A 26,645-nucleotide genomic window follows, 5' to 3' on the forward strand; every position below is an offset into this window, starting at 1 on the left:
CTTTGGAAGGCCAAAATAGCAATGCCTTTGAGTGTTTCTCCCCTAGGAGCCTTTTTCATTTCTTTCTCTGGTAGTCTAGAGAGACAAATGTCCTCGTAATGACTTGGCTCCCTGCACAGTTTCTGTTAGTGGCTCCCATGCCCTTCTCCCTCACAAAGACAGATCCTGTTACACTCTCCATATGGAGAAATGCCCCTTCTCCTGGGATTTGGAATGATCCTGGGCATAGTACAGAAACCAGTTGCCCTATTGTCCTTAGTTAGACGCACCTTTCACATTTATCACAGGCATATTTTTACTTGGGTCAGGCGTTAGGTATTCTGTAAAGCAACCAAAATGCATCTTCCTACCCAACCTGTGTCCACACTGTACTCTCCCTGCGTGGCCTTACCTCTGTACCCATCTTCTGTCTTCAGGCCCCTCTTGCGTGTCTGTGCCCCTCAAATTCCTGAGGCTGTGTCAGCAGCCGGCATGGCATCAGACATTTTCTAATCCACTTTCCCTCTTTAGACTCTTCCTCTTCTGCCTTATGGTCTAGACCTAAAATATAAATCTGGGATAGTCTGGTAATGGGTCAGTGTGGTACATTTTTCAGGTATCATAGTTGCATTTTTACAAAAGCTTTCTGGAGATAAAATATTGGTGGAATTTTGAGTAATCTGGTGGTGTAGGATGGAAGTGTTGATTAAAAACCACCTTCTGTCTTTCATTTTTTTCTTCTTTGACTAGATTCTGTAAATATATGTATATATATACATACATACATATATATATATATATGTATACATATATATATATATATATATATATATATATATATATATATATCTTTTTTTTTTTTCCCCTGTGATTCTCAATCCCATGTGAATATCTACTCTTAATCTTATGCTTAGGGCGACAGTTCTTGTATATTAATAAGCTAATAGAATTATTTTCCTCTTATATTTGGAGTGAGGGGAAAAAACTTGTCACTTTAGTTAAGTAACTATTTTGGTTTTTAAAAAGTAAACAGCCAATTTGATTTGGTTCTTGTAATTAATTATGATACACAACATTTGTGCAGTACTTATCATAAGTTAGACTTTACTAATATTATTTTATTAAACATTCAAAGCAACAGTATAAGGTAGGTCATATTATTGTGCCCATATTTGGTATGAGTAAACCGAGATCTTAATGGTTAATCGATAGCTTCATATGATTAAGAGTGATGCAGTCAGGTTCTGACATAAATAATCTTCAAAATATTATGTTCAATAAGACCAATCAAGTCAGTTAGAGATGAATACCATAATTTCCAGATGCATACCAGCTTTCAAAATGAATATTAACTAGAGAGAGTCTGACTTTATTCCAGAGAGTAATATATAGAATGTCAGTTTCTCCTGTCTTTCTTTCTTGACTGTAGAGTGATGTAGAATGTCAATATCTCTTTCCTTCCTTACTTCTTTTTTTTTTTTTTTTTTTTCCTTTCTTTCTTCCTTTCTTGGCTGAGCCGTTAGAGACTCACAAACACTCTTTGTTAGCTGGTACACTTTGGTTTTTATTCACAAAGTCAAATACAGGCATACCTCAGAGATATTGTGCGTTCAGTTCCAGATCACTGCGGGAAGAGAGTATCACAATAAAGTGAATCACAGTCTTTTTGCTGGCGGAGGGTCTTGCCTTCAATTAGTTAAAAAAAAAAAAAAAAAAAACAACATCTGTGAGGTGTAATAAATTGAGGTGTGCCTGCATCTGCATCATCCTTTTAGTTATGGTCTGCCTTATTTCTAAAGTCACTTAGTTCCACAAATTTTCGTTCATTCCACTGAGAAGTACAAGACACTAGGAATAGATACAAAAATTAAAAATATATCTATATATATCTGCCCTCAAGGAGTTCACCCTTTGGCAGATGAAAGAGAGGTGATATTTAGAACATGTTGCACTCTTTAAAGACCTATGTGTTCTCTCATCTTCCCAACAGGTACCATTTCTGTCAACACGCTGCGCACACCCTACACTGCTCCTGGCGAGAGTGAGATTCTGGACCTGGATGATGAGTTGTACCTGGGGGGCTTGCCAGAGAATAAAGCCGGCCTCGTCTTCCCCACTGAGGTGTGGACCGCCTTGCTCAACTATGGCTACGTGGGCTGCATCAGAGATTTGTTCATCGACGGCCAGAGCAAAGATATCCGGCAAATGGCTGAAGTTCAAAGTACTGCTGGAGTAAAGCCCTCCTGCTCAAGGGAAACAGCAAAACCGTGCCTTAGCAACCCTTGCAAAAACAATGGCATGTGCAGGGATGGGTGGAACAGATATGTCTGTGATTGTTCTGGAACAGGCTATCTTGGCAGGTCCTGCGAGAGAGGTAGGATTCCAAAAACCAAGCAGCCGACTCCCCTGAGTTGAAAAGTGTATTAAATGTTGACTCCCAATTGAAACTGACCGTGCAAACAGAAGTTATGCTCTGCTGAAGCAAACTCTGTGAAAGCCGAGCAGCCACACCTGATGTGTTACTGATGCGTCCTTAATGATTTTCGAAGGACCTGATTCTGGGAAGACACAGCTTTTTAAGTATACTGTAGGAATAAATATTTGGATATTTTGTATCCTCTAGGTCATGGGCCTACGATGTATAACAGACGATAACTACTTTCTATTTTGCCCAGTTTTTAAATATCAGGACACTAGGAGGTAAAGAAGATATGAATTAGATATATTTATGGCATCCAGTGCTAATATCTGTGCCAAAAAAATAGCATTTGAAGCAAGCTAAACTGTAAGTTGCAACTTCCCTGACACGATTGCATGAGAAATAGGTTAGCCTGCTCATTTCACTTCAGTCAACTTGCCGAAGTTTGGAATTTGAAAAGTAAGGTGACTTTAAAGCATCCGGGTTATACCAACATTGTCAGAAATGAACCCTAATTTCTAAGGCACTTACCTTTCCCTCGGACCTCACTGATCACACGTGATTCATTTACATGTTTGACGTTAAGGCTTCATGTCTGTTGAAGCTCTGAGCAGGTGCTTCCATTTCCATCTCTAACAGGAGGCAAAGCTACATTTTTATTTTTATTTTCCACTCCCATTAGGAGAAGAATGAGGGTTAAAGGAACAGTGAAGAGTGATAGCTGCCGCAGTTCATCTGCAGACCAGACTAAAGGAAGACATAGAGCAAACAGGTCTACACGTATCCTTCCATCGACCTAAGAGTTTCAGATAAATGCTTTCGACTCTATACCCATTGCCACTTATTTTTAGCAATGGAACAAAAAAAATCAATATGAAAAAATATTGATGAGTTTATCCATTGTCCTCTCAGGTCTAAATAACATTGCTCTATTTAGATGCCTGAAAGTAACTAGCAACTATATTTTAAGCCATGCATATTTAGGTGTGTTTTTTTCCCCTCTTCATTTCTGAAATAGTTTAATTCATTTATTTAATTTAACACTTTCTAGAGAAAAAGTGGTGATTTTCTAGACTCCAAAGTTGAAATGTGACTTAATGAGGAGATTCATCAACTTACCAGCTCTATCATTTAAATTAATATATAAATCTTAATGAGGAGATTCATCAACTTACCAGCTCTATCATTTAAATTAATATATAATTAATAAAAATAACTTAATAATCTGATAACGATCTTAAATTACCTCCCAAAATATCATCACTGTTGTGTGTCATACAATTACATAGATCAATAGATGGGTGTTTTAATCACATAGATTCATTCATTCTCCTGGTACCTAATTGCAATTCCTGTGAATTGTCATTAGAGGTTAGCTATTTCTGCACAGTTTTCATTTGTAAGGGCTATAGTCTCTGTATATTTTCTCCTCTAATCTTAGTTTACTACTCTGTATAGTTTGGTTTTTAGGAATTTCCAAAAGGGGTCAGCAACAGTAACAGAGTGACCAAGTTCAGACGATGTATTCCAGTTAGGCATAATGTCAGATTAACACACCTGTATGATTTAAGATTTAGTGTTCATTTTAGTCACTCAGAGCACGGTCAGACTTTCTGATGCCTCCTGCTTAAGTGAAGCTAGACAAGGATATAACTGAACTGTCACCCGAATTACAAAAGCCCGCAGTTAAATATGCACGGTGTACCCCCCAGTGGCAGTGTTCCGCTACTACAGATGGCAGAAATAAAAAGAATTCTTAGAGCTTTCTGAGCCAGAATGCGCGGCTCTTTATATATCGCAGTAATTAGAAGGAAGGGTAGCGAGCATATGCACATTTGCAAATGATAATTTAATAGCAAACTTCATCACTGGGATCTGGCATACATTTTTATCTGACAGTCGGCTGGAAATTTCTACAGGTTTCTTTATCTCCAGGTCGGTAGTGTGTTGAGGAGAAAATGGATGTTTCTGTGTGGTTTTTGTTACTGGACTACCCAGCATACTGTGAGAAGTCTTTGCTTTTCAGAATTAATTTTCTTGATCACATTATTGCATCTCTTGAGAAGAGGGTGATGCAGGATGCTTGTCATGCTCAACACCACGAAATTTGGCTTCTGTCCCGTTCCCAGCTGTGCCCTAGTTCAGTCAACACAAGATCATGCCCAACCCTTGGGGTTTCCAACTCATAAGAAAGGGCTTTCACTGTGGCTCTTCTCCAGATACTCTCTAATAGTATACGGTTGTTGATCACCTAAGAGTTGACTGGCAACTCTTGAAATTCAAAACAAAGGACACTTACAAAGTTTTTATTTTGCTATTATTGAGTAATAATTGATAATTTATAAAGATAATTTTCCAAAGCAGTTAAAAAAGATGTTCAAATTCACGAGCAATGCCGCATGGGGAATGATGTTGCAATCACATTCTCCATTAAGCAAGCAAAGGAGTTTAGAAGAACAGAGTGTTTGCTGACTTAGGAACATAGTATTTCGTTTTATGTATATTGATCCCATAAGGAAGAGTAATATATAAATAATGTTCAATGGAATATAAATTAAATGCAGCACCTTCCCTCCTGCTTTATTTTTTAATAAAACTGAAAATTTATACAGACCTGTTCATACAGAAATTATTCGTGGTTATATGTATATGGTATAACCAGAGGTCTACTGTATACTTGTTTGTTAAAACTCTAACAGATGGAGGGACAGATGTCAGAGCAATATAATTTGGCTCCCTGTCTGATTTTCATCGTGGATCACAACATGTGACTGCCTTTCAGCAAAACGGAGCACAGGTGTACACTTTAGACTGCAAGAAGGAATAACACAGGAAAGCAAATCTATCAAACTTAAAGACAAGGGGGAAGGAAACACAGGAGACAGAGTTGAAACTTTTTCTCCCCCGTTGGGAAGTATTGTATTGAAATTAACCTTTTAAAGGACTCTTGTATTCTAAATGATAAAATAATTTTACTAACGTTAAAGGATGATGCCAAATCGCATAACCTTCAAATGCCAGAATGTTGTTTACCATTTATTTGGCAACTCTAGACGACAACCTTGTGCACTTTCCATTTCTTGTCTAATTAAACATTAACTCTAATTGTGAGGAATCCTTTAGGCATTCATCTGTCATTTATCAACAAGTTATTTTCATATTGAGAATTTTTTAAATTGCACTCAGGGGCACACGAGTTTTATTATTTTACTATGTTATGCATTCCTACAACTTTGTGGAGAATGTTAAAGGCCAATGATTCTAATTATTTTTCTACTTTGGATTGTGTTTCATTATATATATATATATATACACACACATATACATATATGTATATATCATTATCAATCCTCTGTATTTTTAAAAAGATGTTTCCCCTACTTAGTTTTCAATCAAATTAAGCTACATTTCATAGAAGAATATGACATCATTTTAAAAATATGATTATTGAATAATAGAGACCAAATTTACAGACTAAATAAATAGGAGAAAACTAAAAATGTTTTAGTCCTTTTATCTATATGAAACCACAGTAACTGAGTAACTGATAATGGCTTTTAAACTTTTATTCAGGTTTTGTTTTATAGGTAGGGACAATGATTAGCTGTAATTGAAGAAAAGAAATAGTAAAGATCAACTTTCTTTTAAGATTATACTAGAAACATATTTTCTGTTTTTTGTTGTTGTTTTTTCTTAGAGTTCACTACAACTTTAAAATCACGTGATAATGATGTTTTGAACAATGGCTATTAGATTTTTTTTGCACTGAACTCTGTCTCTTATGATATTGCTTCCATTTGGGAAACTTCTTATCTAATAGGAAAAATATGTGATATGATGTAGAACCATAATATTTTAACAGGATTATATTTTTCTCCTCAGTGCTTAGGTCAGTGACTAGCCATGGGACACTCGTTTTGGTACGCAGACCCCTTTCCTAACCTGTCTTTTGCACCACAATTCAAAGTAGACTTCGGTAAATATTTTGTTCACATAAATTACCAACATTAGATTCCACTTACAATAGGCAGAATGCTCAATTTCTTCCGTGAACATATATGCAAGTTTGACATCCAAATTTGTAGTAAATTATTTCATATATCTTCAGTGTCAAGAGCGATCTTCAATTCAGTAAATGTTTGTTGAGACTGTTGTGTGCCTGGCACTTTTTAGGACCCTCTCCGTTGGTAGAACAATGAACAGGAAAGCCCACCGTCTGCCCTCTTGACACTTACCAAGATCCTAAAGGGCAAAGACAGATAATACTATATAAACAAATAAGAAATGGTAATTACAAAAACAAAATTAAATGGTAAATAGATAGAAATAACTGGAGGGGAGATTAAAGTGGTGCTTGCAGCAGGCCACTGTGAACTGACATTTAGCCAGAGACCTGAATGCTGAATGAACCAGCCATCTAAAGATCTGGGGTGAAGCCTTTAAGATAGAGTATAAATCCTTGAACGGGAGATGGAATCAGTAGGGCTGGCGTTTACTAAACAAGGGAGGAGGGCTGGATGCTAGAAGCTGGGGCCAGAGAGATAGGCTGGGGCCAGATCACACCAAACTTTATAGGTTGGGAAAAAAAAAAAAAAAGCAATATAAATGTTATTCTAACTGCAGTGGGAATCTAATGGTGGGGGCTGGGGAGGAGGTGGGAGGTGATTGTTTAAGCAATGAAGTGATGTAATCGGATTTATCTCTTTAAAAGTTTAGCTAGGCATCTGTGTATGGGGAGCAATAGTAGAAGTAGGAGCGATTGTAGTGGTCTGGGTGAGAGACTGGAGCAGAGTCTGAGGTACTTTAGGGATAATGGTAGGAAGCAATCAAGTCAGGAAATGGACTGGAATTAGTGCCTTCAAGACTTGCAGACTTGCATTTAGATTGGACACGGCAGAGAAGGTAAGATAGAAATCAGAAAGCTGAAGGTCTGAGCAATGGAGTTACAGTAATTGCTAAGATAGAAAACATTGGAGAATGAGCACGAGTTTGTTCATTGTGTGTGTGTGTGTGGGAAATCAAGAGTTTAGTAAGGTGCCTGTCATATTTAATTTGGATATATCAAGTAGGCGATGGATGGATAATGGAGCTCAAGAGAGAAGTCAGGGCCAATAACAAATATATTAGGGGGAGTGAGCACGTGAGTTAAGGGAGATCCCGTCAGTCAAGAGGTGGATGGAAAAGAGAAGAGTGCCAAGGAGAGACCTTGGAATTCACTGCTTATCAGTTCTGGATGTGCATTCAGTCTCATGATGACAACAACTAATGAGTAAAGTATTAGAAGGAATATTTGACTTCCCTGACATTTTGAAAAAATAAACTTGCAAAACCACAACTCCAGCAATATAATCTTAATAATAAGCACAGTTGCATCGGTAAATTGCTGTGTCATGTACGTAGACAAGATAATAAGAAGTCCCTAGTTTATTTTGACTCGAGGTAGTTTTTCTTTTGTTAAATGATATTCTGAGTTATTAGAAACAATGAGAAAGCAAAATGACTTATACTTGTTTTGTAACATTGTACTACCATGTGGTGTTTAACATTAAGGAGTCCTGATGATTTCTTAAAACACTCAGTTTGTGTTCAACAGTTTTTGATATTCACTTCTTTATGTGTTTAATACAGTATTAACCAACTTCCTTATTAAAGCAATCCACTTTAGGAACATGTGTGTGCACGAGTGCATGCGCGCACACACACACACACACACACACACACACACACACACACAGACACACACACAAGTTCTTCAGTCCCACCCCCATCCTTCCTCAATATTACCAAGGAATATAGTGATTGACATTTTGGCAATAGCTTAATATTTTCAGGATACCAGGGTTGTACTTACAGATCATTTTAAGTTCTAGGTAACTTCTCTTAGAATCATAGGCTTTTAGGATAGGCAAAGTCCCTAAAGATTCTCCTGTAGCAGATGAGATCCCCTCATTTTGCAGATGAAGGATCCAGAGCCAAGGTTCATTGTACAGAACTGGTGTGTGGCTTAGTTACATATAAGCATGCATTAAATAGTTGTTAGTGTTTCAAATCAGGCTCACACTGTGGATACACAAAAGAATCGATCTCTGCTCTTGAGAAGAGAGACACATACCTAAACACTGATAATCCAACACGATTAATGCTATAGGTAGAAGGCGCTATGGGAACCAAAAGCGAAGTGCAGACATATCTTCTTCTGGACTTTGGCAGATACTTCATGAAGGAAGTTCTCCGTGCTGTGACTTCTCTTTCCAGCTTAAAATAAATAAATAAATAAATAAAACCTCATTTCTGAAGAAGATGAGCTGAGTTTGTAGTCTTGTGTTCTATCTGGGAGACTTTAATTGGTCATGCTTTTCTTTTTCAAAGTATAAATACACTAAACGGACCAAGAACTTTTATATTCATTTCCCATCTACAGAGGCAACGGTTCTGAGCTATGATGGGAGTATGTTTATGAAGATCCAGCTCCCCGTGGTAATGCACACAGAGGCTGAGGATGTGTCCTTACGGTTTCGATCCCAACGTGCATATGGCATTCTAATGGCAACCACCTCGAGAGACTCAGCAGACACGCTCCGCCTGGAGCTGGACGCAGGGCGTGTGAAACTGACGGTCAATCTAGGTAACCACTCACCTTCCCCCATTGAACTAACACTTTTCACGTTTTGTTCAGTTTTGCCTGCAAACATTTATCAAGTAGCCTGTTTGCCATGGAAAATTAAAACACTTAATGGTCTCATTTCCATTCTTTAAATTAATTTAGGTTTTGGGGCATCTTTTTATTGTTTCTCTTTTGTTTAACATAATTTACTGTTTTGTGATTTCTTCTACCACTGAGGGTTCTTAAAAGGGAAGCCATACGTATCAATGAGATTAATTGAAAATATAAATTATTAGGCTTGAAGATGCCTCAAACTGAATTTCCTATTGTTATAATTACTGGCATTCTGATTGGTTATAGATGATATCCTTTCAGGTCCATTTACTTGGATAGCATATGCACCAAATATCAAATTTCTCCTTTGTGATCTAGAGCAACAGTGGCTTTTCCTGTACTCCTTGGGCTTCTCCTTTGAATAGCTGCCTTTGTGGTACCCCATCTTTTTTGTTTGGAAATACTGTGTGGTGATATTTTGCTATCAAACAGCAATCCACAACCCTTCAATGCCCAAAGTCTGCGGCCCTCGGCAAACAGCCATGAGAACACTAAAAACACAGGCTCTTCTACAGAAAAATAATGCTTTCCTGCTTAATTATAGAATTAAGAAAGAGTCACTACAGTAAAACCTCAACATGCCAGATGAAATATGGGAAAGGTCAGGCTGAATTAAGAAAAAGTTCGAATTGCGGAGTAAAAATAAGTAAATACATAAAAATTAAGCAGTTTTGTTTTTAATTGCATTTGAAACCATGAACTAATAGCTGGGAAAATCCTGTTAAGGAAAGATCTTAGCAGGCAGATTTTAATGGGTGGATAAGAATTATCCATAATTAGCTCATTATTTGATGCAAGTTGTGCCATTAATGTATAGTACAGTAACTGAAATCAGTTTTCTTCCTGAACTTGGCCTTTCACAACTTGTATACTTGTATGTTTGTTTGTGCAAATTTTTCTCAGGTGATCTCTGCTCCTACCAAATGAAGAATTATAAATATTCTGCCCGATAAATTTCAATATTATCATTAACTCCAAGAGGAGTAAAACTTAATGAGGTTTTACTGTATTTCCTGGAAGTGCTACACACACACACACACACACACACACACACACACAGTGAATAAACAGGGAGGGAAAATTTTGAAACTACATAGATTTACAAAAGGAGTAGGAAAATGTGAAGAGTAGTAAATGTGAACACATTCTCACATCGTGCTGGGCAGAATGGTAGCTCATAAAATATGGAGTTGTTTCACTGATAGCTTATTGCATACAATTATGTTCTGTTGATATTAGTTAAATTAAGTTAAATACTAAGGGTGTTTTTAAAGATGACTAAAGAACACACAGCACTTTCATTTACTGTTCTGTTAGAGTTCCCTCTAGTGACAATGTTAGGTTACTACAAGTCAATCAAAACAAAGTGCCTAGTTGCAACAAAGGGGCTACTGGCCTAAGTGGAAACATTGATGGGAATTTTCCAACAGCAAAGCATTCTGTGGAAAGAGTTGTGTAGGTGCTGGTCCTTGGCTGTTTGCAACCACTTTTCTGATGCGGTTGACGACACATGACAAACTCAGCTATATGGAAACAGAATCTAGGTTTACATTTTTCATGTTCCCCAAAGGCATTAAATATAACAATCAAAATCAACAAATATGTATCGACATAAAATAAACATAAAACATTCCACATAGTCCTTTATAAATAACCCTTGTGATTTAGTTTGTATTATTCAGATCAGACATTCTGTTCTTAGAGAATCTGCTTTTATATAAGAAGTAAGTATAAGAAAAGGAAAATCAATAGCAGTGTTAACCATGACACTTCTTACATAGAGAGAACATTGTTAGCTCCTAAGAGAGGATAGGCTGTATGCTCTGAACAATGACACTATTCTTTAGCTATTAGAGTTTCTAAAGGAAACATACAGCATTTCTTTCCTCCTTTAATTAATACAAGGCATGGAATCCAGTCAACATCAGGCTGTTACCTTTGTGCCTAAGCAAAACAAAAAACAAAAACAAACAAACAAACAAAAACAAATTAAAAAAACCCTCAAATAACATTAGGGTGAGATGAGAATCATTTCAACTTGCTTTCCATTGATCACCACAATTCTAAAGGATTCTATTGGCCTTTGTGGGATATTAGAGTTTGGAGGTCCAAGATGTCTGAGCCTAGCTGAGCTTGCACTGTACCCCATTGTGACGGAGCACTTTTTAATTATGCTGAAAACAAGGATATGTTCTTTCACAGATGGGGAGAAAGCTGCAGCCAGTCTAAGCCAAGCATCTTTGACAGTTAACAATCCTTTATTTCACTTAGATTTGTCACCATGTAGCTTTGTTTGAATTGGCCATTTTTTAAAACCTTTCATTGTTATTTCCAATGGTGAAATTTTATAACAAAGAATCTGGGTTCTAGAAGTATGTAAAGAATAAATGATATGGAGTGGCCATCTTTGCATGTGTCTGTCCCCGGAAGGGTGGACTGTGATTTTATTGGATGTCTGCAGCTGTTACCTTGAAGGATAAATTTTCATTTTTCATCTATTCTTCCCCATCTAGATTGTATCAGGATTAACTGTAATTCCAGTAAGTGCCTATTCAAAATTTTTAAAATGTTATTCCTCCATTATGATGTAAGCTAGTCAATTAAAAAAAGAGAGAGCAAGAGAAATGTATTTGTAAAATCCATGAATTTGCTTTTGATGTATACCAGTCCATCATCTGGGTTGTAAAAATTCATTTTGAAATCTATACAGCTGAAAACTTACCACCACAGTTCCTACCTCTAAGTGAAAAAAAAAAGGTTACAAGTATTTTTTAACATAAGGTGCAAAAGCCTCTACAGACTTTTGGATGAGGCAAGTAGCATTGTCATTTTGCCAGATCTTGGACTCTAGTAGCTCTCTTCATGACCAATTTCGGAAAAAATGTTGTGGTTCTTATTGCCTTCATTTAACTATTTTTATCTCGTAACTCAAATATAGAAAAAAAAATAATTCCTTTCATTTTGAGAGTTACTATTAAATCCTTCTAAATTCAACCAGTTTTGCATAGGAAAATGTGTTTTCCATTATATATATATATATATATATATATATATATATATATATATATATATATATTTCTGAATAATGTTTTCTTTGTTTATTAAGAGTATTTACATGATGAATTTTTACATCCTAAATGTATATCTGCATAAATAACCAAAACCCTTCAAATCTGTGATATGCATGCCAAATGATGAGTCAGAAAAGATGCATGGACTGAGTTTTACATGGACTAGAGAACCAGAAAGGATATAAGGACTGTGATTTTATTTTGAGTTGTAGTATTAAAAGTAAATTTATTTTATTTCTTTACCTAAATATTTAGGTTTCTCTTTTCCAGGTTTTGCTGACCACATTAAAGAATTTCCTCCAATGATAACAAAGTCATTAGCTATTTAAATGAAATGGTTCTAACAAGCTTCTAATCTCTCATTGTCATAGTTAGTAAAAAATAAATAAATAAATAAATAAATAATTTCTTTGTCCTTGGAAAATGCCAAATGTGAATTGATGGAGTCTATTCCCCAAAAACTGGTTGTGTTTTTCAAGTGGCAAAATGTCATCCTCTGAGGGACAAAATGGTGGTCTCAAAAATACAAAACAAGAAGCTTTATATGGTGAAATACACACTTTCAAATACTGAGCTTCTTATAACTCAGATTTGTCTTCAACTATGTCAATATTCATTTAAAAGTAGCAAAAAGGTGGGTCTTTCCAATCAGAGAAATAAAAAGGTAACTGAATCATGACTTAAGAAAAATTAAATTGAGAAACAATCATACAGGACCTTTCAAACACAATAGCTCCTGAAGTAATCTCTCAAAGCTCTCACAGAAGTGGAACTTTTCAAGTATTTATCATCTCCTCTCCAACCCCATCTCTTCCCTTCCACACTTTCTGAAAAGAAGCACAGACCTTGCAGGTCCGATACTATGGTCCAGTTTCCTTTCAGCTCTGAGGCGCAGATGTAGGCAAAATAGCAACTCAGAATAGCTTCCCAAAGCCAGATCTGTGCTTTAATGTGTCTATAGATGTTCTTGATTCTTTCTGAATCTTAGAAAATTCATGTGAGGAAAATAATTCTTTCTAGATTTCTACTTTCTGTACTCTTTTTATTGTATTTGTATTAAACATATAACAACGCATTGATTTTTAAATTTGCAAAGTATAACTACATAAACTCTAGTATTTGATGGAAATGAACCGAATCAAGTATGCTTCTGTGTTCTCTAGCTATATTAATTAATTTTTGAAATATATGTTTGCAATCTAATTACACTTGTTAAAAATTTTTCTTCCTTTGGCTTATAAGAGTCTGATATTAAGCATAGTCTTTTTTTCTCTGGATATTCCACAGAACAGTATCATTGAGGACAAAAATTTTTGCTAGTTAGTGGAGTTTTCCCCCTTTTAAGGAGTATGTGTTACATTTATTTTTTTTTTAATTTTTATTATTTTCTATTTTATTTTTTTTATTTTTATTAGTTTCAGGTGCACAAGACAAAGTAAAACTTAGACGTTTCTCATTTATATCCCTCACACTGTGTGAACCCCCCTCCCCCCATCCACTATCCCTCTGTACGTTCCCCAAATTAATTTTCAAAACCCCATGGTCATCATGTGGTTACCGACTATTTTCAATTACTTGAATTAAATGAATGATTATAAGCTTTCAGTGCACTCCTCCGACAGGACTGCAAATGCCTTAACTTGCCAGCAGTCACTGGAAAGAGCATTCAGTGATCAGGTAACGTTTTCATTTCCTTTGTCTAGTTTTATTCGGGGAACAGTGGGCAGATGTTGCAAGAACCCCAAGTTCCATCAAGAATTCATATTACTACTCAATTTTGAGTGGGATGAATTTACATATCCAATAATACAAATCTAACTCAGTGATTAAATAAGCAGAGATTTCCACCTGGAGTGCATTGCCTACCCAATAAAGAAATAAAAATATCTGTATCTCAGTGTAACTTGTAATTTGATGAAAGACTGATTTATCATATTTATCCCCAGTGAGTCGTAAGTTTGTATGAAACCGAGATGAACATATGTTTATGAAATCACAGCTGTATACCACCACTGTGTCTAAAAATTATACCAAAACTAAGATATCAACTATTCTGAGACTAATATGAAATAACTCAGTTGATGTATTTTTTTAAAATTTCCACTGGAAATATACAAACTATAACATAAATGATTATCTTACATTGAGATTAATATTAAATGTTAAATGATTAAGTTTGAATGGAAACCTTCCCAAATTTCTCTACACTTAGAATTGCTCTGCTATTTTCTATAACCACTCTATCCTTCCTCATCTCCCCGTTACCCTCAGCCTCCCCGCCACCTCCCGTTTACAGCAAATGTTACTCGGTATGGAAAAGAAACTATATATACAGACTATCCAATCTTTGCTATTGAGTAGGGAGTAGGTGAGGAAGGTCTTTTTGCATGTATTCAGACCCTTGAGAGAATAAGAAATGGCAGATACATTTCTGTTTCAGCCATTCTTGTGTCAGTAGTTTAATTCGGTGGTTAAATCTTCCCATGGACAGGCCAGGCCATAGCCTTCTGTTAAGCTGTCTTTTTAGAAAGGGCAGATTTGAATTCCAAGGGCCATTTCTGTCAGATTCTTTGTTCCCATGATTCCCCCCCCAGCAGAAACACCTGTCAAGAATTTTTAAATGGAGGGAGAGAGCCTGTTGTAATTTAAAAATTAAAAGCTTCTTTTCATGTGTGGAGAGGGTACTTAAAAAAAAAAAAGAACCATTGCTATGAACCAAAGCATATCAAATGTACGCTTTGATCTTTCAGATTATAAACGGAATATTTCTGCACACCGTCTCAGACCGATCTCAGTTCTTTCATGTCCATTAGCTTATATCATTGCTAAAATATATTTGTTATCTGCAACTTGGAATTAGATTAAGCTCAGTGTTTACAGATTTGTGGACTGGAAGGTGAGCAGAGAGGTGTATTGTCTACTGTTCTTCATTCTCTGTCCAGGGTAGGAATAAAGGGACAGTCAGATTAAATTTTGGTTAAAACGTGTTTAATCAACTCCAATAATGAGAACAACAGTCTACCATCATAAAGTAATTTTATATGGAAGTTGCTAAAAGAACCACCATCTTTTAATGCAGATGATTTCTTCCCTGGGCAGTGAGGAGTACTTCAATAAATGTAGATGAGAAAGGACTGTAAAGTCACATTCTTTTAACATAAAGAGGAATAATTATTTGAATTAATGAAAAACAGACAAATTGTAGAGTATTTTGCATAAAATATTGTAAAAATACATGTATTTATTAATACAAACTATTAATTAACTTATTATTGCCAAGAGAATGTAAGTCAAAGTGAATCGTACTTTTGTGTCTAACACATGAATTATTTGCATGCAATCAGGTGAGTGTTTGACAGTCTCTTGCCTACTCCATAATATTAATTACCTTGATAAGTCTCTTACAAACTATAAAGAATGCAAAAGAAATTTTCTACTCCTTGTGAAATTTTCTCAAATGAATTATTATTAGGGCCTTATAGACCATTGGCCATATTCTGCCTTCTTTCAATCTGCCAAAGCACATAGCCAGATGTCTTGGTCCCTCTGATATAGAGGGACTAAGACCATCTAAATATAAAACTTGGTTGCCCAGTAACTCCCAACAATATATCCAAATTCATTAGGCTATATTTCTCTCTCTCTCTCTCTCTCTCTTTTTTTTTTCTTTTTTTGAAATTTTGGCCTTTGTAGTAGTGTATTGTATTCTTGAGCAGTCCCATTATTTTTTCTTTCTCTCTTCTTCTAGTAACTTTAAAATGTCTTAGTGCTATAATCTTTCAATGTTTAAACACATTGAAAATTTGAAAATTGAAGGTGCTCCTATCAACTATTGGTGAGTTCTAATCGTCACATAAATAACTACTGTAAATGTGGAGTGGATGCAAGGGAGGCTTTCGTTTCTGTCAGTGTTTTCTTTCTCTTTTTTCTTTTCTTTTTTTTTTTCTTTTTCTTTTCATTCTTTTCAAATCAATGGCATAATTTACAGTATGGCTTTATTGCCCATAGGAAGGCTTGGGGCCATCTCTGCCTTCATATAAAAAATGAAGTTTAGTAAATGCATGATTTCTGATGCTTGTTTGCATCGTTTTGATTTCTTTATGCCTTGTACGTGTATCTCTTTTTCTGTTTTCCCTCTCTTTCTGCTAAGATTTGCTCTCTTACTTATCTCCATGTCCAATGTTGTTTTCTCCTGTTCTCTTTCCTCTTGTTTTCTTATAAGAATAAAAAAATCTCTGGAGTTGAAAGTATATTTTAGTTGGCAGACTTTCCAATTATTTTTGTCTTCTGGCACAAAATGTAGATACAGATACAACAAAATTGCAGATGGCATTAATGTGGACAAAGTGTCAAGGGTTGAAGTTTAGCTACTTTTATTTGCAGGTCAGTGTCTAAGTATTGGAAGGAAAAGGAATCTAAAACTGAGTACTTCATCTCACTTTTGACTTGGATATAGTGAAGAAATGCTGTGAGTAGCATGTTATTGTAAAATGTGCTATGACAGATGTCTGGAGTGGATAAGATGTTTGTATTATCATTCTTGTATTATTACCAGAATGAAAAGATCAACTGGATATTAGTTATCACCTTTTTTTTTAAAACGTAGATAAAAATGGAAAGCAATGAAAGAATGCAAAATGTCAACCCGTGGCACTTAAGCCAGATTAGATTGCTTTGATCAGGCTGCCACTTGGCAGGCTACTTGAAAAAGATATGAGGACATTTCTGGGGACTGGCTCTTGTTTACATGAGGCAAATGTTCAGTTCACAGTAGCTGCCTGGTGCCTGAAGAACAGAGAATTGCACAAGGGAGTCTTATGCCTCTGCCCTCACACAACTATCACTTGATGTGTAGAGTTCTATCAGTCATTGCCTCTTAGTGACTGGTGCAGTTTATTTGCCAAGGATAGGAGCTGCTGTGTTCGTTTTGTTGTTGTCATTTTTTTTTTTTTTTTTTTTTTAATGAGGAAAAGGAGAAAAGACAGTTGATAAGTGATCATTTCTAGAAAAGCTCTAAGAGAAATTGCATATAAAATTCAGACACCGTAGATTTCTGGTGAAAAACAAATACAACAGGCAAACAGAGGTGACACTTGACAATGAGTCTAGAAAAATATGAAAATTGGAATAAAATTTAAGGGAAGCCCTTTTGGATCATTCGCATTTTAAATTTATGAGAATTATAAAGAGAAGTTCATGTTTTTGTTGCACATTCAAATGACTACATAGATTGATCAAATGGTAGTGTGAGGGCTTGATATCTATTTGGATCTATTAGACTTGGATCTATTTTAGTGAATAATTAATCTGTCCATTGCTTATATGCAAATATACAGTGTTGCAGTGTTTTTGAATATCATTTTTTTGGTGCAAGTTAAGAATATATCTTGAAATCAATCTCAATTATTAATTTTTCACTAAAATATTTCCTTACTGCTATCGCAAAAGACTGTGCTCACAGTAATGCAACATTCCAGATTAGTGTTGACCAAATTCATCAAATTCTACTTATTGTTGAAACTTGGCATTATAAAAATGGCTGAGGTAAATATTGTCAGAAAAATCTAGAAAATTTCAGAAGAAAAATTCTAAACTTCATAGTACCTTGTTTTCTGTGAAAAGGAATGTTTCTTTCATGTAGCCTAATGCCACCAAATGTAAAAGACCACAGCCTGTTGGTCAAATGTTTTTTTGTTTGTTATTTTATTGGGGAAAAAACAAAAAAACAAAAAACTGGTTTCTAAACATCTACCACTTCCTTCATGCTTCTGAGTTTCTCATTCATTCATTCATTCATTCATTCATTCATTCATTTGTAGGAAGGTAGCATTTCAACACATTATCACTGATCCTGAAAATCAAGGATAAAAATTTGAATCAGATACTCCTTGCTATTAAGATTTTATTTTTCGCATTTAGCCTACCTTATTGTGTGAGCTTTATAATTAGAATTTCATTCATTTTAAAGAAAACACTAATAATTTTTTTGTATTTGGATCATTTGGTCTTTTTTATTTATGTGCCCATATTGATTCAGGTTCACAGAAAATTAACCCCCAGAGAGTTGAAAAAACTAAAAAGTACTCAAGAACTTCTCTTTAAAATCACCTCTAATCTTTAGGACAGCCTAAATATTCAATGATGATCCAAAGTGCAATGCCAAAACCCCCATTTTACTATATAGGCAAATATAAATTCAACATTTTTTCTACAATTTTTTAATTTCTAATTTTACTCAAAAGAAAGCCACTGACACTTTACTCATTATCAACCACTTATCTATCAGGGGAAATGAAAACAAATATTGTAATCATGGATTTCAGTTTCTCATGTGGTCACTAGACAGGAATTATGCAGCTGTTACCTGCTGAAGTAGATGCATAATTTAAAAGGTGATGGCTTTGACCACTCGATTATAGGTCAGACATAATAAATACAAGCATTCCAGCTTATCTTCCATTTATGGAAGCATACATATTCTTCATTAAGACAAAATGGTTTGAGATGCAAAATATGAAAAAAAATTGAAGATCTTGAAGAACATTAATTGATGGTCTTTAAAAGTTTTAATCTTAGAAAAATGTATTTTGTTATTTGATTATTTTGATTATTTGATTATCTATATTTTACTATCTTGTGGAATTGGCAATGTTTTCTGAGAAAATATCTTGGTTACTTGAAAATGTTTGCATAATTTGAAAGTGTGGATTGTTTTCTAAAAATTTAGACAAATCATGAAAAATTATAAAAAATAATAACATAAGTTTCAGAGAAATATTAGGGTTCACATTTTATAAGTTAGGTTTTCCTAAAAATTAGTAGTATACTAGATAAAGACCCATCAAAATATAAAATATATTACTTTACATTGATGTCTACTATACACTTAATAATTTGCTTTTGAACTGGAATTTAGAATCTCTTTTATTACAACAAAAATTCATTAATTCAGACCCAGTAACTTGGAAGTCATATGTAGTTCAACATCTTTTAGACTGAGTTACACCACTATATACAAAGGAAGGATTTGTTAAGCCAATTGGTAACTTACTAGATAATAAAGGGTATTTCTAATCCACTTAAGAAAATACACTTTTGAATGCTTGATAAGACTTTATTTAGCATTGTTAATCATTCTTACCTAATCATTAAAGATAATCTCTGAAGACCATTACTGGTCAATACTTTAGAGCAATAATATTGTTTCTGTAATATTTTATAGTAATTCATATTGTTCTTCTGGGTTAAATTCTTTTAGGATCTAAGGAATAGACACATATTCATGTTGTCTTAGTTAACGAAGGTTTCTTCTGTCCTCTAAGTAGATAGATATAAACAGGAAATAATGTCAGTCACAGCACAGACAGGTCTTGTGAAGATTCAAATGAGATTCAAGAACTGGAAGGTTGTTCAACACATAATGTAGCTCCAATGTCCACTATATCTTGCTGTCTCTTCTTCTGCTGTCACTTAAGTCTCCTTTCTCAGTGTTCTGTCATTATGGTGACTCATTATCCTCTGCCTTTTCTTTTGGTGCTCCTGCTACTCCTCTCCTCACTACTGACTTGCTTCTGCTTTTACATTGTCATGCCTTCTGCCTACTCATGATGTCTCTTACCTCATGGTTTCTGTTCATTGCCTTTTCCTGCGCATGTCCTTTGGCTTTTGCTTCCCCTTCACTAACTGTTGACTTTCTATATGTAGTCAAACTCCCCTAGACAAAAATCTAGTAGATTCATTACTTACCCTTGTCCTGTTGAGCAGAGATTTCAAATCATTTTGCCTCATAAGCCATGGACCAGATTTTAGTTTTGTGGGCAGATGCCACTAGTGATCCAATGAGCTGTCATCAGAGCAGAGGGCACACAATATACCACCCTCAAGAGGATGTAGAAGCAACAGGCTTTCCACATAAGTGTCTTTTTTCTATGCTATCTAATTTAAAATTTGTTATTTTAGCCATAAAATACCCATGAAGATTACAATTTCTTCAACATATTACTGGCTAACACACTGTGCGTAGTCAAGTGGGCAAGGCTCTTTAAATCAGGGTGGGAATGCACGGTCTTGTCAAAGAATTTGGAGATTGAAAGGTTCAGTGTGCTCAGAGCTCTTATCCATTTTTTTCACTTGTAACCAATGAGAGCAAAGGGCAAGATGGATAAGAAGAGCATTATGAAAACAGTTTCCCCAAAGGTAAAGCAAAAATTTCTAAGAGTATTTAAATTACTATTATTTTTATTGTACTTGGAGTATTTGTTGTTATCTGCTCTTTGAATGCATCATTCGAATAATTGTGAGAATTCTTCACCCTCCTATCACCCTTCCCAGGTGATCGTCTACCTATAGACTTGAAGTGTTTTATTCACAGTACTATTGAAATAAATTTCAACATCAGTTAACTTTTTCTATAGATGATTTTTATAGTTAAAATAGCTTTGGAAATGTAGGATTTAAAGTAAGGATTATTAATTCTCTTTTAAAATTTGCATATTAAGAATGTAGGTATCCTGTGAAATTTACTCATTACTTTGTCAGATACATGGAAAAACAGCCAATTTAGGATTAGGAATTCAGGAAATTTCAACATAAATAAATGTGTGATACTAGAAAAATATGAAGAATTCTGAAATGCTTATGTTTTAGTAGGTGCAAAAGAGATAGTTTATACATGTGAAACTTAAAACCCAAACATTATAACTAACATATAATAGCTTGAGAAAATCATTTTTACAGATTTTTCATGCATTATGAAAATGTCCAGCAAATTAAAATTAAAAAATAAATCATTTAATAAGTTGTACACTATTCCCTTAAAATACATAAAAAATTCACTTAGTACTGAAATGGGCAGACAAAAACTGGAGGTAGAACATTATAATGATCCGATAACCTGAAAATTAATAAAAATAGCAATAATCATAACCACATATAAGAATTGTGAAAGTGATATTGTAATTGATGACATTCCTGAAGTGTTTTAATAGATCCTGCATTTATAAATTAAATTATTTTATCTGAAGATTTAGTTCTATAAATCAGCTGAGAAGCTTTACACTGTCAAAAATAATATTTTGGTAACTGATTAATTATATAATCTCCTTAATTATGTAAAATTAATTCAGCCAATAAGCAGTGAAGAGGTAGAGTATTTCCTATGTTTTGAGGTATCAATTATGAAATTGACAAGGGCCCATAGTAGCAAACTTGCTTTTCTATAGTGTTTCTTTAAAATGTTTATAGCTCCTGCTGATGAGTTTGTGGGTAAAATTTAATTTCTTTTTGTTCATCATCTATACATTTAAAATTTTCCACGACTTTTTTCTGTACTCAACAATTTAAAATAAGCAGTCAAAAGTGAATAAAAGTAAATGCTCTGTTAAAATGTAGTTGAAATCAATCCCACCATTATTTAGGACAATCTAGACCTACACTGCATCATTTATTTATATTATGGTATGCACATTTTAAATATACTTTTAAATTGGAGACTAAATTTCACACTAATTTTTACCTAAAAAATTTACAGAATGAGTCTGTTTTAAAGCAACATTTGGTTCCTAATTAGAATAATAATTATTTGGAAGCTGGAGGAAACAGAAAATATACAAAAACAGCTACCATTTCAGTTCTAAGAGAAAAAAAATTATTAATATCTTAAATGTTCTTGTAGCGTAATACTTTGCATATTATATACTAAATATATAACACATTGCACAATATGTGTTTCTTTAAAAATGTAGGGTCTTGGTGTGCAAATGTTTTGCAACGTGTGCTACTCTTTTAGCAACATATTGTAAGCGTATCTCTAGCATGTGACTGTATAACCTGTCGTATTTTAATATCCGATCTATTATTTACCTGAGACTTTATGCCCAAATAATATAAAGTTGGTCCAGGTCAGTGAGCCAGGTGAATAAAGATAAAATAGAGAGGAAGCATCATATATGTACAAAAGTAAGTTCTATCATGATTCATCAGTGATCTCAGAGCAGTCAAATGAGAACTAATTGGAAGCATCTATAAGCAAGATCTTGAGAAATAAAACAGATTGGAATAACCATAAATAAGAAGATACTTCTAGATGTGTTGGTGTAACTTATTATCATTGACTGTAAGCCACTAACTGGAAGTCTAAGTAATGTAATCTTACCATAGGAACATCCACCAGGAACAAGCACCCAGACATAACTTACTACTTCTCCAAGTCGGTTAACTAGCTCCAGTGAAGCTCCAAACATTATCTCCTCAAATTAACCAAGTTTATTTGGCATAAGGTTTAATTGATAACAGCCATTGCTATGGCTGGGCAAGCACCTTTTTAGAATACTTCCTGCATAGTAAGGCAAGCCATTAATTTCAGAAGACTTTGATCCAGAGACAACTTCAAACAAAGAATCAATCCCAGCATTTTTCCAATTATTAAAATAAATCATCAAAAAGAATCATAGTACTTAAGTTAGTGACAAACAGTTAGCCTGGTAAATAAACTAAAGATGATAAAAGAAAACAAATCAGTTAGCACTATTTGTTATTACAATATTAAAGTTCAAAATAAAGAAGGATTTCATTACTTGGAAAAAAATTTTATTCTAATTTTTATATGACAGATGAATAAATTATCATGTATTATTAGTCCCTAGCCTTCTCTGGGCAATCACTGAAGAAGGAAAGAAAAAATATCAGAACAAATGAGATTCTGCAGTTCAATAATTCTAAATACAAAATATTCCTTATCATAGCCATTAGAATGTTTTCTTTACAAAAAACAAAAACAAAAATGATTTCATAATGATTACAACAAAAACTTAGAAATAGATTTTCAAGCATTATAGTAATTTCTTTAATTATGTAAAAATATACATTCTGCTTGGCCTTTACATAAAAAAATTATATAACAATTACAATAATATATTCAGATGGAAAATGATATACAGGTATTTAATTAAATAATCTGCATTTGTGACTATAATCCATGGCTTTGTTTATGGAATGTCAGATAGAATATTTGTAAATTTCCAAATACTCAGTACCTATATACTCTTTCTCTCTCTCTCTCTCTCTCTCTCTCTCTCTCTCTCTCTCTCTCTCTCTCTCTCTCTCTCTTTCCTTCCTTCTTTTCCATTCAGATAACTTGGCACTGTGTAGGTATTGCATAAGACATATTGAAATAAGTATCAATATAAATGAATATTATTGTTTTTTGTGTTACACTAATGCTGAATACATCTTTGGTTATAAAGCATTATAAATGCTTACTTAAAAGCACATTGACTATTTAGGACTGCGTTTTATATCTGCAAGCCACTATTATGTGATAAGCATTTCTTGGAAATAACCTTTTATCCTTAAAATAAAGTCACAGTCCAATTTTTTCCTTTCATTATATTAGGTTTATTTTATTACGCTTCTTCCTAAACTTGCCAGATGAGCTAGATTAGATTTAGAGAGAGCTATTTTAAAACATTCTTGTAGCAATATATTTATGTAATTTGTGTTTATTTTTTACTGTGTTGTAAATATAATTATATTCTTAAAAGGTAGATTGCATTTCTTAAAATGTATGTTTTTCACTTTGAAAATTATTTACATCAGAGTTATTTATCCTGGTCTGTCATAAATGGGTACAATCAATGTCAAAGCTATAGAGGCTAAATGTTTCTTAGTAAAAGATTTAAAACGCTGTTTATTCATTTGCCTACAGCTATGATATTTAGCCAGTTATGGAGCAAGAGGTGAGGCAGCTACATATACTGAAGTTTGTTTTGTAGATAATATTATAGAATAGGGTGGGTGTGAGTTAGGAAAATGGCAGAGTAGTTTCTGTGAGGTGTTCCCAGCAGCTCTCTAAGGTCAAACCCTTTTGGAGGCAAGATCCATGTTTTCATATAATTAAATACTCATTAAGTCTTGAATCTCCCAATTCCTAAGCCAACTATTTACTTTGCATTTGGAAGTAACTGACTGTTGACCTTAGTTCATTTTGTTCTCCTAAACTAGACACATCATTAAAATTATTTTCAAGGGAGCAGAGCAAAAAGAAGCTGTCCAAATAATTATCCAGATAACTGAGTGAGTTACCCAAGTTCTCCAACTGTATGACTTACCAGAGTCTGTGCTGCCAAATATAAAAACAAAGGGATGAAGCTTTCTATTTATTGACACTTCTTAGTGAATGTAGGCATTACAAATTAAAAGTTAATGGAATTACTTTTCATTAACTATTTGGATTAACTGGCTATCAAGAGATATTTCATCTTCCGTTAAAAAATATCCAACAAAATAGACAAATATATTCATTCAATAAATAGGCACTGAACTATAGGACATAGGCTATTTTCTCTGAGGTTTTAAACTCATTGATGGAAAGATGATGATCATATAATACTGCCAATAATGGTTATTATCGTATTATCAATGAGGGCTTACCATATACCAGGCATTGTTTTAAGTGATTAAAATGAATAGCATCACATTTATATTGTAAAATGTTTCTATTATTAGCTTATTTTATTATTAGATAAGAATACTAAGACACCAAGAACTTTGTTTACCCAAGGTCACATAGCTAGTAACTCGTGAAACTAGGATAAAAACCCAAACAGCCTGTGAGTCCAGAATACGTGCAGTGGACCAAGATATACACATTTTAGAAAGTTAAAAAAACAAACAAACAAGAAAACCAATAAACCAAGGAAAGACTTAAATAACAATCTAACCAAAACAAATACAGTTTAATTTATTAGCATATAATTAGCATTTCTCCAATGGATTTTTAAAGTTTATCAAATGCCTTTTTCATGTTGTAAGTTTTCATTTTTGAACATCAAACATCTCCAAGCTTACTGTCTGACTTTATATGGTTTGCTCAAAGTACTTTTTAATTGGGGAGGAGCATTTCTAATATTTTGACTGTCAAGAGATTTGTCTGTCCTGCAGTCTCTATTAATGTTTTTTTGCTTGTCCAGAAAAGGTGAAGAGCTATTTACAAAGATATTCGAAATAGTTCTCAAGGATGCATCCATAGCTTAATTGAAGAGAGTTGATAAAGGATGAAGGAGAGGTAGGAGTTACATGGCCCACCAGGTAGTTCAGCTTGAAGGTTTTTAGGGTGATGGGTGTGTCACCAAGCCCAGGTTATGACGGGCACTAGGCCCGCTCAGAGAGACAGCTGAGACAACGTCTCTGATACCCAGAGGCCTTGCCAGTAAGTATACACAGCATGAGGAAGATGACTCAACTCTACCTCTTATATGTATACATGAAGTTATATGCTTCCCGTCTTGCCTGCACACTCTTGAATGCAGAGCTAACTAAAAGGAAACTTTAAAAATAAATAAGCACAAAATTATAATCCTAATCAGGGCTGGCTTTAACAGCATGCAGTTTGTGCCATCCCCCAGGACCCCATCTTTAGAAGGCCCTGTGCTTGGGTTAATGAAAGCTCTGCTGTCACTTTCCTGAAATTTCTTATTTAATGTCTTACAGTGCTCACAAATTATTTAGTCAGTTCTTCCCCTAGTAATCTTAGGAACAGAAAAAGAAGAATCTTGAAGTGCCATTTATGTGTGTCTAATTTTAATTTGTAATTAAATGTTCTTGTCGATTCACGTGAGAAATAAAAACAAAACAATTTTGCTCCCAGCCCATTATCTAGAAATTGAGAAAGATAAAATAGAAACATTTAAGGAGGAGTTATTCTCCTTTTTTTAAAAAAAGTAGTGGTCCTATGATGTTTTAAAGTAATTATTTTAAAACCAGAAACAAGTGGCAAAATCAAACAGCAGGCTGAAGGTGTCATAATGACCACCTGAGCAGCACTTACAGGTAGGAAGTCCTGCTGCCAGGAGCCATGACTCAGGCATCCAGCAGGGGTGGCTTTTGGTGCTGTTTCTTCTGTCTTCTCTCTTCCCATTATTGTCACAATGACAGGGTTTGTTTCCAGCTTTCCATGGCATCCTGCCTCCTATCCAGGGGCTATTGTCCTCAAAATCAACTGTCAAAACTCGTTAGGACCCGGAAAAGTTGATATAGACAAACCTATTTTTACACACACACAAATATCTTGCATTTTAATAAAGGTGTGATTCTAATTTTGCAGAACCAGGAAAGGTGACTAGATTTTAGAAGTGGAGGGACTTTGCAATCGGCTTATGCCATGTTAAACCCTTTTTAAAATGCTTTCAGTTCTGGTGGTGGTGGTGGTTGTTTTATTGATAAGAAATCTCAGACTAAGAGCAGTAAAGAATTAGACTCAGTTAGCATAATTAAGGTAACGCTAGATGTAATGGCAACATTGAGTGTAAAATTCAGGTCTCCTGAATTTGAAGCTCTTGAATATTTTTCCATTATTTCTTTATGCTCCGTGTAAAAGCTTATGAGAAAGGGAAATTTAAATTGTCAATTTATGTGTGTCTTACAGGGGCCTGAAAACTGTAGCCCATAGGCTGGCTACCTG

General features: G+C 34.5%; 1 protein-coding gene across 28 annotated transcripts in view; it reads left to right on the forward strand.

Moving 5' to 3' along the window:
• Positions 1-26,645, forward strand: part of NRXN1 (neurexin 1) — a 1,058,790-nt gene that overhangs the window by 477,620 nt on the left and 554,525 nt on the right. For 21 of the 28 annotated variants that reach the window (XM_074331970.2, XM_088796166.1, XM_088796171.1 and 18 more), the window contains 3 exons: positions 1,970-2,353; positions 8,820-9,023; positions 11,630-11,656. In XM_074331970.2, the coding sequence (XP_074188071.2) occupies positions 1,970-2,353; positions 8,820-9,023; positions 11,630-11,656 (615 nt within the window). The remainder of the gene's footprint in view (positions 1-1,969; positions 2,354-8,819; positions 9,024-11,629; positions 11,657-26,645) is intronic. The other 7 variants (XM_088796172.1, XM_019719348.3, XM_088796168.1 and 4 more) reach the window with 1 other exon arrangement.

This window comes from Rhinolophus sinicus, chromosome 2, assembly GCF_057876585.1.
Source record: "Rhinolophus sinicus isolate RSI-liver-muscle chromosome 2, RSI-T2T, whole genome shotgun sequence".
Classification (NCBI taxonomy): Eukaryota; Metazoa; Chordata; class Mammalia; order Chiroptera; family Rhinolophidae; genus Rhinolophus; species Rhinolophus sinicus.